This window comes from Rhamphochromis sp. 'chilingali' (assembly GCF_963969265.1).
Source record: "Rhamphochromis sp. 'chilingali' genome assembly, chromosome: 8".
Taxonomy (NCBI): domain Eukaryota; kingdom Metazoa; phylum Chordata; class Actinopteri; order Cichliformes; family Cichlidae; genus Rhamphochromis; species Rhamphochromis sp. 'chilingali'.
Window position 1 is genome coordinate 41,068,154 of NC_137935.1, and position 12,776 is coordinate 41,080,929.

General features: G+C 43.0%; 1 protein-coding gene across 18 annotated transcripts in view; it reads right to left on the minus strand.

Moving 5' to 3' along the window:
- Positions 1 to 12,776, minus strand: part of phldb1b (pleckstrin homology-like domain, family B, member 1b) — a 119,834-nt gene that overhangs the window by 80,797 nt on the left and 26,261 nt on the right. For 16 of the 18 annotated variants that reach the window (XM_080890217.1, XM_080890225.1, XM_080890220.1 and 13 more), the window contains 2 exons: positions 5,714 to 5,815; positions 1,310 to 1,433 (listed from right to left, as the gene is read on the minus strand). In XM_080890217.1, coding sequence (XP_080746343.1) covers positions 1,310 to 1,433; positions 5,714 to 5,815 — 226 coding nt within the window. Of the gene's footprint in view, positions 1 to 1,309; positions 1,434 to 5,713; positions 5,816 to 5,959; positions 5,979 to 6,733; positions 6,907 to 12,776 lie in introns of those variants that run through there. The other 2 variants (XM_080890215.1, XM_080890223.1) reach the window with 2 other exon arrangements.

Genomic DNA, 12,776 nt, shown 5'->3' on the forward strand with positions numbered 1-12,776 from the left:
GCTTCGATTTCATGCTGTGCCACAGTGAGAGTGATCAGTAGTAGCACCGACAGATCGTTCAGTCTCATTTCACATTTTTACCACAGTTTTAAAAAGCTCCACTTTTTAGGCTCTCCACCCTGCTGCTCCCACGGCGACCGCTCTCATGAATGGCCTCCATTAGGGCATTACAGTAATCAATGCGACTGGTAATAAAAGCATGCATCAGCATCTCCGTGTTGGCCCGAGAGAGAATAGGGCGGACTCTGGGGATAAAACCAAGCTCAGAGTCAAAAATAACACCCAGGTTTTTCACTTGTAGCGAAGGACATAGTGAAAATGCCTCTAATTTAGACAAGAGTTTCTCTCTCTGAGCCTCGGGACCGACGATTAAAACTTCAGTTTTGTCCTGGTTAAGCTGTAAAAAGTTTTCTGCCATCCAAGATCGTATATCTAAAATACAGTTAAAAAGGGCATCCATTGGTCCGGTGTCATCAGGAGACACGGAGATGTACAGCTGCGTGTCGTCAGCGTAACTGTGGAAGTTCACTCCATGCCTCCTGATGACACTGCCGAGAGGGAGCATATACAAATTAAAAAGTACAGGGCCTAGAACCGACCCTTGGGGCACACCACATGTCATTTTATGGATCTTAGAGGAACATGTATCCATACTCACCATAAAAGTTCTGTCTGAGAGACAGGAAGTGAACCAGTTGTGTACAGCACCAGAGAGGCCCACCATGTGTTTCAGTCTGTTTAAAAGAATAGCGTGGTCTACTGTATCAAAGGCTGCGCTTAGATCCAGTAGCACCAGGACTGAGAGCTTTTGGGCGTCCCAGTTATATCTAAGATCATTTAAAACCTTTAGGAGAGCAGTCTCTGTGCTGTGGTTCACCCTAAATCCAGACTGGAATATCTCCAGGATCTGTCTGTCATTCAGAAAGTCAGTAATCTGAGTAAAAACAAGTTTTTCTAAAATTGTACTTAAAATGGTGAGTTGGATACAGGTCTGTAGTTTTTAAAATCATTACAATCCAAACTGCTCTTCTTCAGAAGGGGCCTCAGCACCGCCATTTTACAGGCAGCAGGGAAGACACCCAACTGAAGAGAGCAGTTCATCATGTGTAAAAGCTCAGCTTCTATGGGAATGTGGCATTAACGCTACATCAGTGAAGAACCAGTTCTTTATGAACCAAACATAAAGTTAGTGACCACAGCCTGACGACGATGGCTCTGTATGGCTGCACCTCTGCACACCTGCTGTTCAGGTACCCTTTACTCCCACTGCTAACTAATGTGACGGTTGGTGTTAAGGCAGTGCTCTCACCCTCAGGCAGGGGCAGCAGGGTGATGGCTGTGCTTAGCCGTCCACTCCCCAAGCTCACCAAGTGGGGGCGCTCTGCTTGGAACTTCAGCCCCTTTCCAGTCTCGATCAGGTCCAGCGGGGTGCTCTGCAGACAAACATTAACAGTGTGTGATGACTGTTTTTGGCACATTAAATAAACATCGGTCATGTGATTTAAAAGCATGCTCCTCGCCTCATGCTGCATGTTCTCTATCGCAAGAAGGGATTCTGATTGGCTGCTAGAGGTGTAATTAATTATACAAAATGCCATTACCATTCCATCTTTGAAGCGTCGGTATGTGTGGCCATGTGAAAGCACGGCAGCGTGCTGTGTTAGCCTGACAGAGCCGACCATCTGTACCTCTGAACCCGAGGAGGTCACGCCGTGGCGTGTGTGTGGATGATAAAGTGCTGTGACTGGGACCTAACGGGAGATTGTTTCTCGTCCATTAGTCAAACTAATTGGTTTTGCACGTCACATAAAAGCACAGACGTGCAGCATCACAGGGGGCGGCCACAGAGGAGAGATGGCTCTTTTTGTTGCTTCACTCAGAGCCACAGAGGAGGCTGCTGTGGCTGTTTACATCATCCTCTGAGGGAGGTGTGCGCGTCGTCTTCCCCTCACAGCTCAGGCTGAAGTGGCTCCGTGCGCTCAGCTCGGCGAGGGGGAAGGGACGTCACCATGGCAACAGCGCTCCACAATTAAGAGACACGAAGCTCCTGGAGGGCGTTTGGCGAGCAAACCTGTGATGAGCACTTCAGCGCAGCGCAAGTGTCTTCTGCTCTGTAACCGTTAGCAGCACGGAGGCCTGACTGAGAGGCAGGAAAGCGCTCAGGCTCAATAGACGAGTTCTCACGGGACAAACCGAAGCTGTTGCGTGGAGCTCTTAGCTCGAGTTTTTCTGACAAACTCCCATGATGGAGAACTTCCTGCTCTGGTTCCCACGCTTTCTCACTGGTGACCCTGTGCATGGATAAAAATTCAGGTCCTGCTTTGTTTGTAGTGGTCAACATATTTGATGCACTGTTTGTTTAAAAGCATCTTTATTTCCCATTGGCTCATACATGTTCATGAAGGCCTGTGCAGAAGGATGTGCGGCTGTTTGGCACTATGTTTCTGTTCCAGTGTCATGATCAGCCTCGTGCACAGGAGCTGTAAATCTCGTAAGCGTCCCCGCCTGACATTCTTCTTCTCTTTGTCTTATTTTGGTAAATTGAACATTTTTCACTTCCTGCCTGTGTGTGTTTCCACTGTGTTCATTAGTTCATCCCAAACCTAATTACTTCTTTTCGTGAACTACATGTGACTGCATGAAACTGTGGGAGAAGTGATTAAGTGCATGGAAGCTGATGTTGGGCAAAGCCAGCACATCATGCTTTCATGATTGAACACATTAACTTGTCTGAATGAGTGTCGGTCCACAACACTGTCCTTCACTGCACACAGAGTTAGTTTGAAGTCCCAGACACTGGGACTGGAGCAGTCCCAGTGTCTGGGACTTCAAACTAGCACAGGTGGAGCACAGGTGGAGCACCTGTGCTCCACCTGTGCTCCACCTGTGCTGACAGGCAGCGTCTGACGTTGTTTTCACGGCTCTGTGGCAGCTCCAGTGTTGAAGGAGCTGCAGGAGTGTGGAGGCATTTACTGGCATTGATTTGCATTTTCAAACACTGCTGTGTCTGCATCTTTGTGTCCCACTTATGAGGCTGTGTGTTGTTTTTTTCATTCTCAGGACGAGACGAGTGACTCGCCGTCCTCTCGGCTGGTTAGCTAGCCAGGCGTGTCCTGATAGGATTATCTGATGGCGGGGGTCGGTGGGTAGAGTGGGGTCAAGTCTAAGAGGATTGCTGAGATAGAGGGCATCTTGCTTACGGCACTGGGAGAGCTTATACTGGGAGTGATGGGATGAGAGGGGTGGAGTCTGCAAGATGGCTTATCTGCTGTGTGCTGCTGCTCCCATGTGGAGCTCTCAGCTTCCTGCCTGCATGTGCAGGACACACTGTGATGTAATCTAAGAAGCAAATATGTACTTCGTCTGTACATTAGTGAAGCTGTTGTGAGGTACCGCTGCTATCAGCAGACGTCCGCTCATTATATGGTCACATGTTTATTTGGGGGATTTTAAATGGATAACCTTGTTTACGTCTCTTTGACTTATTGATTTCTTTACTGCCTTTGAAGAGATGAATTCACTACAGGATCACTTTGTCACAGCAAATTCAACTAAAAATGACAAATCAAAAAAGTATCATCAATATCATCAGATGTTGGATTAAACTCATAAAATCTCTCTCAGCTCAATTTAAATAGCAGAAAAACATTTTTTCAACTGTGTTCAAAATATTGTTTCCTGGTTTTTGCTCATTTTTCTGTGAATTAACAGAATTAATTATTGTAGAAATGTGGAGACTAATGCCAACTTGTCTGAAAGGACAGTTCGGTTTCATTTCATTGCCGTGTCCTCTTGGAGTGATGATGAACGGTCCTGCACATAGTGGCTGCAGCCTCTGCAGGCGTCTCTGTGAAACACCAGTGCAGGACCTCAGAGCGCACAGGGAGAGTGCTGGGAGCTGTAAACTTTGGAAAAACCAAGACTCAGAGATTTGTTTCCTGCTTTGACTTCTTTGTTTCCTCTCCAGCAACAAAGCGGTTATTTGCACTCATCAGCTTTGTTGCAGAGACTTTAAGGAAAGAGGAGTCACACCGTGCTAATATCAGGCTGACACCCCCCAAACCAGGAAGTGAAATTCAGAAGTATAAGAAGCTGTTTTGCACAGGTGGGTGACATCGGCCCAGCAGCAATCTGCTGCTCAGTTTGACTGAGATATCTGCTGTGACGACTGTTTAAACAGAGATCGGCGTTCACGCTGCTGTGCTGAGCTGGGTGCTTTTGAAGAAATAAGAGATGAGTTTCTTGGTGGATGCTCACATTAAACATAACCAAAGTTTGAAATAATGTACAAATAACTGGGAGCCAAAAGCTCAGCCTTACACTGCTCATGGATCTTTATGATGTCATACAGAGCAGATATGAGGGGCAGCAGCCAGGCCCAGTGTGAGATACATGAGGAGTATTTTGAATGTCAAAGCTTCTGAAAAGATCTGCAGATGAAGACGAGTTCCCTTTAAACGTCTCTCATGTCTGCGGAGCACGTCTGCAGGAATCACTGAAGTTTAATCTCTAACTGGATATATGCACAGAAAAAAAGGAAAGAAGAACACCCCCCCCTCCTTAATGCCTGCAGGATTTTTAGAAGCAGCAGGTGTGAAGCACAGACATCTAATCTGCGAGTCTGTCTAATTACTGCTTTACCCTCGCCAACATATGTGCTGCTGGAGCCGACCTCAGTGACACGGCAGCCTCTGTGCTTACGCTCCGTGGAGTCTCCATGCCAGGACACCGTCCCATCGCCCAGTGTGCCGACATTCAACATCAGAGGACGTCAGACGACGAGAGCGCCCTCTGTGTGTTTTTAAGAAGCTGCCACGTCTAGAAGAACGGTGTCCCAGGCCACATTACAAAGACTCCGACTCTAAACGGTCTCAATGCATCTCTGGCCTTAACAGCGACTAATAAATATGGCTAAATGAAGACTTTGTTCAGCAAGTGATCGCATCTAGAAAATGGCACTGAGGCTGTATGGTGTAATCTAATTACTAATTAAATGATTATGTTCTTGTGCTTCAAGTTCTTCAAAAACAAAAACAGTCTTTAATGCTCCCTGGAGCTACAGGACACAAATGTGCTCATTCAAAACTATCAAGTGTTTGGACTCTTCATGCTCACTCCTGTAATTATTGACCTTATTATTGACGTCCTCACCAAAAAACACAGTCCAGCTCGTTATGGCACAGCTGAACCCTGAGCACAGCGCTATGAATGATGCATAAATGACATGGGTTTGCCTCTGTTACTTCTTTGTATGTTAGAAGCCCCAGTGATGGATACTGCGTTACTGTTTAGTCTCCGATCAGTGCGCTATTTGAAGTCGTGCAGTGATGTGAAGTAAGGACTTCCCACAGGTGTGTTAAACCTAAAGTAACGAGCCCGTTTTACGACGTACAGATATTCGTGTAAAACTGTATGGAGTGAAAGGAAACAGTTGTCAGAAAAAACTACTCAAGTAAAGTACAGATTAAAAACAAAGTTCTACTCTGCACTTGCACTTATTTCCCAGCTCTGGTTGTTTGTGGTTGGACGCTGTGGAGCTCCCACTGTAGGTCACAATGATAACACTGGATCTCAAGGTTAGTGTGGAGGTAAGGCGTCTACTTCTGTCTAACGTGCATGACACTGAATGAACCAATGAACAAAAATAAAACTCTGACTGACTCTTATTTCCATCTCACAGCACACACACACACACACACACACACACATTTACCTGTAACACCTGGTGAGTTTGCCGTCCACACTCCGGCATGTTCCTGTTCAGGCGGTCCATATCCACTGAGCTGTCCACGGCTCCCTGCGACACATGAAGATCCTGAAAGAGGAAATGAGAACATGAGTAACAAACGTCGTCACGGCTGAGCTCATTTCTCAAACGTTAAAAAAAGGGAAAAACATTTCTGTTTTTGGAGTCCATGTCTAAGTAAAAGCTAAAAGCTTAAAAAGGTCCCAGACTCACACTTTGTTTCCACTACAGTTCATGAAAGTCTGAGCGCGCGTGTCGGGAATCCCCATCCCAACTCTGCCCTCACACTAATGCCTCTATAGGTGTGATTCATACTGTCAGCACACACACACACACACACACACACACACACACACACACACACACACACACACACACACACACACACACACACACACACACAACAGATGGTAACAGATGGTTTAACACACACATTTAAACCTCTTGACACATTGACTGGAAATCTCCTCAAACACACACTCATCACATTTTATTCACGTCATTTTTGGGGTATTTCCAATAAGTCAGCACAGGATGGATGTGTATAAATAACGCTCCGTGTCTATATTAGTGTATGTGTTAGACACTGCAGTCATTATGTGAGAAGCACAGAAAACCACACAGGAAAGGTTAGAAAACACATAATTATCCCAGAGTCTACAGAGCCAACCAGAGTCGTATGCAAGCCTAAAATGTTGTGCGTGATACGCTCTGCCTTCAGGATAACAAAGCACTGCTGCATTATCAGCGTGTTTGCTCTCCTGACAGACTGCGCAGCCTCGAGCGAGCCATAAAAACAGTAAATCACAAAACAGGCAGAAAATAAAAATAGCAAAGAGCTCTCAGCAAAGAGCTTTTGTGTAAAAAAACCAAACTCCTTTTTGAGCCTGAAGAAACACTTTGTTCCTCTTTTCTTGTTCGGTGAGAGGAACCAAGCAGCGTTTAAGTGTTCACCTGTCAGTGGTTGGCTCCAAATATAACCACTACCTTTCTCCAGTTGTCCAGCAAATGCATCGCCTGCATGGCACCACGCTGCTCCAGACTGACCGACCCAGCAAACCCAGCAGGGACTCGACTGTGAGCGGGACACCTGTGGCACTGCTCGTGACTTTAGCTTCTTCAGACTGTCTTTTTGTCCTGATCGTGGTCTTTTGTTTAAAGCTTCCCTTCACATAAACTCCCATTCAGAAGGTCAGACCTGTTGCTGCTTGCTCCACTAAGCGAAGACCTACATTCCTGACTGGCAGCACCAAAGTTGAAGATAGCAGGTAGATGAGTGTGTGTGTGTGTGTGTGTGTGTGTGTGTGTGTGTGTGTGTGTGTGTGTGTGTGTGTGTGTGTGCGTGTAAGCAATGATCAAAAGAACGGAAGAAAAAAGCAGAGAGTGAAGAATAATGTTTTGAAGTTGTTGAATCATAAAAAGTGGGGATGACTGTAATTATGCAAATATACCGTAATCCCCGACTGAAGAAGCACGAATAGAACAAACAGAGCGTGAAGAGCAGAGTACGGACACGCAGTCTTCAGTCCCACTTGAAGACACAAACGATGGCTTCTACATCACAGAAGTATAGGTGCATTATTCTGTGCAAACGCATAAGCTGCTAATGAGACTACGTCCAACCACGTCCACAGCACTGGCGTCAGGGCCTGCTGAAGAGGAGCTGCAGCCAGCAGTTTCTGAGCTAAAGCTGTGAGGAAGAATCCCAAACGTGCTGCTGGTTATGTGGAGGACGGAGTGCTGCCAACTCACTGTGCAGGTAAAGTGAATGCAGCCAGTGATAACTGTGCAGAACACACCGCTGAGCAGCATGCATGAGCTAAAGGTTTTTCTGTTTGGTATAAGTATCAGAATGACTTCATTCTCTGTAATGTAACATGTTACTTTCTCATTAGTTACCCTGTAATGTAACATGTTACTTTCTCATTAGTTACACTGTAATGTAACATGTTACTTTCTCATTAGTTACCCTGTAATGTAACATGTTACTTTCTCATTAGTTACCCTGTAATGTAACATGTTACTTTCTCATTAGTTACCCTGTAATGTTACATATTACTTTCTCATTAGTTACCCTGTAATGTAACATGTTACTTTCTCATTAGTTACCCTGTAATGTTACATATTACTTTCTCATTAGTTACCCTGTAATGTAACATGTTACTTTCTCATTAGTTACACTGTAATGTTACATATTACTATCTCATTAGTTACCCTGTAATGTAACATGTTACTTTCTCATTAGTTACCCTGTAATGTTACATATTACTTTCTCATTAGTTACCCTGTAATGTAACATGTTACTTTCTCATTAGTTACCCTGTAATGTAACATGTTACTTTCTCATTAGTTACACTGTAATGTAACATGTTACTTTCTCATTAGTTACCCTGTAATGTAACATGTTACTTTCTCATTAGTTACCCTGTAATGTAACATGTTACTTTCTCATTAGTTACCCTGTAATGTTACATATTACTTTCTCATTAGTTACCCTGTAATGTAACATGTTACTTTCTCATTAGTTACACTGTAATGTTACATATTACTATCTCATTAGTTACCCAGTAATGTTACATATTGATTTCTCATTAGTTACACTGTAATGTAACATATTTTCTCATTAGTTACCCTGTAATGTAACATGTTACTTTCTCATTAGTTACCCTGTAATGTTACATATTACTTTTTCAGTAGTTACCCTGTAATGTAACTAGTAACTGATTACTATAGTGAACAGCTGGTTAGAGTTCAGGGAACATAATGTTTGTTTCATCCTTCCTCTGCACAGGTGCAAACCATCTCAGGTGCTGATACATTCCTGTTTCTAATCCTGTCCATTCTGGTCACCATCTCCAAACCACACCTCAGAGCAGGTCATGTTACCATGTCAACCTTAACTTTCTTTGTGTCAGAACTGGACACTCGTCTCCACCCTGCCTGAACTTTCTTCTTCACCTTTCTCATTTAAAGCCATCCACCTTCACCACCTCTCACCCTTGTACCTTAGCTGTTACAGATGTCTCTCTCTCATTCATACACATGTAACCTGTCATGTTTTTGAAAAAGAAAGTTAAGTACAAAGCTGTGTTAACCTGTCCATCCGGCCCCACCTCCTCTCCTTGCCATCACATGACTAACTCATTTATATGTTCAATTTCCGTTTCTGTTTTTCCTATTTCCGTTTCTGTTTTTCCTATTTCCATTTCCGTTTTTCCTATTTCCATTTCCGTTTTTCCTATTTCCATTTTCTTTTTTCCCCATTTCCGTTTTTCCTATTTCCGTTTTTCCCCTTTTTGTTTTTCCTATTTCCGTTTTTCCTATTTCCGTTTCTGTTTTTCCTATTCCCATTTTTGTTTCTCCTATTTCCGTTTTTCCTATTTCCTTTTTCATTTTTCCTATTTCCATTTTCGTTTTTCCTATTTCCGTTTTCTTTTTTCCTATTTCCGTTTTCATTTTTCCCTATTTCTGTTTTCATTTTTACCCTTTTTCCATTTTTGTTTTTCCCATTTCTGTTTTTCTTTCTCCTATTTCCGTTTTTCCTATTCCCATTGTGTTTTGTGTGAACAAGCTGTTGCCACTAAGAACATCCAGTTCACAGTAGTGATTTAACAGGGATGCTCTGATAAAGACCCCACACAGACCATCACAACGACCGACAGATGAAACCTCATCAGCGATGAAGAGTGAACACTGATCGTCTCATTAAGTTAATATTCTACTGAGTGCTGGTATAGATGTGGATGTTAATCTGACAAGTACACAATAACACAGTCATGCTGTTATTGAGCTCAGCCAATCACAACACTGCGAGTCTTCAAATAAAATACCACAGAAAATGTGGAAAAGTACAACAACGTATCGTCATTTACTTAGATTCTGACAAGATTTCCTGTTTCGTTGTTACATTTTCTGCTCTCCATTTAAATGCCACTGTGGAGCATGGTGTTAGCTCCCTCCACTTCAAAGGCCATTTCTCTCAGACCGTGAGATGTGGGGGGGACACAACAGCGGCTTTTCTTTCTCTCGAACTCTGAGTGGAAACACAAAGAACTCTCCATCTTTCGATCCCTCACTCTTCCTCTCATGCCAGGACAGAAAGGCTGACATTGTTTTCTGATGAGCAGATATAGCTCTCACACATGAGGGAATCTGGTTTTTGATGAGGTTGTAAAAAGTGGGGGAGGGAAGCTCCCCAAATAGCTGGAATACAAAAGTGTCAAAGCATTCACAGCATGCCAAGTAGATGGAGGGTAAAAGTATGAAATAGGTAGATGACATGCCGATACATAATAGATGAGAAAAAAAGAAGGTAAAATACAGCAACGCTGGAGACGAGCTATTTTCACACTGCAGAGTTTGGCTGTGAAAGAGTTCGTCCTCTCGGGGGTGCAACTAACAATCTAGCTGAGAATGGTGGCGCTAAAAATATGGCCAGGTTTACCAGTATCACTCAGTACAGTGTGGCTAGTAGCTAACTCAACAACAGTCTGGGCTCCTCTCTAACAAACGGATGATTTAAACAGTCTGGGCCTTCTCTGAGAATGCAGAGATAATCAGGAATGTGAAGACTGACAAAAGTGAGGGGGGCTTTATGCTCATCAAAGGACAGCGTCCATCCAGCACTCTGTTAGCCTAACATCACGTAGCAGATATTACTCTATGAACAGACCCGCGCTCATTTCATCCAATAAAAACAATTTCCCTGTGGTTATGAGCCATAGATCAGACGTCTCTGACAGGTTTTTCGCTCTCTGCTTCTGTGTTACAACACTTGATCTCTCCACTTAAAAGAAATATGATACATTTCATTAATTGTGCTGTTTCAGTTTATTGAGTTGACGAGCTCTTGAAAGACATTAGTATTTATTATGTCCATTAAACACAAAATTGCAACAAAATGGGAAATGATACAAAAAATTGTTGCTTTCTGTCAGTAGTTGTTTTTGTTGGTTTCACATTAGCATTAGCTATTTTAATGCTAAAGCTAATAAAGGTTAGTCAAAGAAACAACAACAAGCTGAAGGCTAAAAGTGAGAGAACGATGCAAACATGTTTTTATTCTTTCATCTCTGTCATGCTGTGCACTATGGGGCGCCGTTTATAAAGTGAAACATGCTGAAATTAACAGCAACATTTTTCCACATTTAGCTCAAAACCTTACAAAAACATATTTTTTCGAGTAATTTTTTACAACATTTAGTAAAATATTTGTAACTTTTCATCAAATGTTAAATGTTAAATCTAAATGTTAAATATTAAATCTAAATATTATATTTAAATCTAAATGTTAAAAGTTAAAATGTTACGAGACGGTTGGCAACTCTACTAACTAACCTTATGAACAAAATAAAGTTCAACATCAGTAACATAGCACCACCCAGCTGTATAGAAACCCCGTCATGCTAGCTAGCACGCAGTACGAAAAAGTCAGCATAACAAAAATAAACTCCACCTAAACTTGATTTATATCTGACACAGACTGCAGGTCATAACTTCTTACCTGAAGTTCACCTGACACTCGCACCGGCAGCCGCCTCGGGTCTCTCCTCCTGCCTCCCCTGAATACTTGATACTTGAATACCTGTTACTGAATCTGTGGAAGCTCCGCGATGCCACCACACGAAGTAACGAGTAACGAGCCTATCTAAATCCCAGTAACGAGTAACGCGTTCATGATTTTGGCATAATAACTAGTTACCGTGCTCGTTACCACAATAATAACGTAGTTACTGTAACGCGTTACTTAATAACGCGTTAGTCCCAACACTGGTGAGGACACCTCGAGCCCTCTGTTTGGGTACTGGACGTTACAATGTTGTTTCTTTAACAATGTGATTACCTGCTGTTTGTAGCAGGCAGCAGCAGTTAGGAGTAAAGTCCCCTAACCCGTCTGTAGGACCTTTCTACAGGTGTTTAAGCTACATCTGTACTTCAAGGGTAACTTTATTAAAACTAATGTGAAGGAATGCCAAGCAGTTGATATGGAGGTAGCGAGCTAGCAAATGATATAAATTGTTCTCACCACTCGGTCTTCTGACCACAGCAGGACTAAGCTAATCAGTTCTGCCACATCAGTGTAGGACCTGATTTCAATAAACACATTCATTAGGGGAAAAAAACAAACTGCAATGGAAACGGACAGGATGTCTGACTCAAGAGGAAACTGAGTATAAAATGAACACTTCTGTCTGATGTCATGCTAAGAGTGGGAGGAAGCTGTTTTTAAAGTAGTTGTTGATACGTTCTTGTCGAATGGTGCGTTACACATGCTAAAGTCAGAATAACGCTCTCTCACTGACTTAAAGACCCTGTTTTCAGATTTAAACCCAGAGGGTGCAGAGACTGACACCTGCCTTTGATTCTAACTACACTGACAGCTCGTGCTACACACAGCAGGTTGGATCATGTGTTTGAATGTGTTGGCTTGAGAATAGATGCAGTCTGTAGCCACAGGCAAGACACTGTGCTGAAGGGAAGTTTATGATCACGTGTTGAAATGCTGGAAACAGCAACAGCACATAAATGAATGGAGGGGAAGGAGTGCAGGTGTGCCACAAACATCCTTACAAACACACCTGGTCGCTTTGATGACAAAGTATCCAACACCACAGTAAAGACAGCAATAATCCCATCCAGTCCTTACTCCTTAAGCAGCTGTGCTCCGTAAACCAAACTCTTTTCATAATCTGAGATCAAAACTCGCTTTTTGTTCTCTGACCTACAAAAGACTTCTCCAACATCTTTATGCATGCTGCACACAGCTACATACCACTGCTGCCTCCGCTCAGAGGTAATGTCAGGTACTTTTGATTGTGAACTTTACCAACACATAATAATAATACTCAGTTATTTACTCAGCATGTTGTTGTGTCACCAGTCCTACAGCCTTGACAAACAGCTCATTTTTGCACTAAACACTGATAAACAATTAAATTATTTACCTCCTGCTAATGTTCGACTAACAGGTTCCAGTGTGGGCTGGACTGGACCTACAAGATTAACACATAACACACTTATGATATACTGT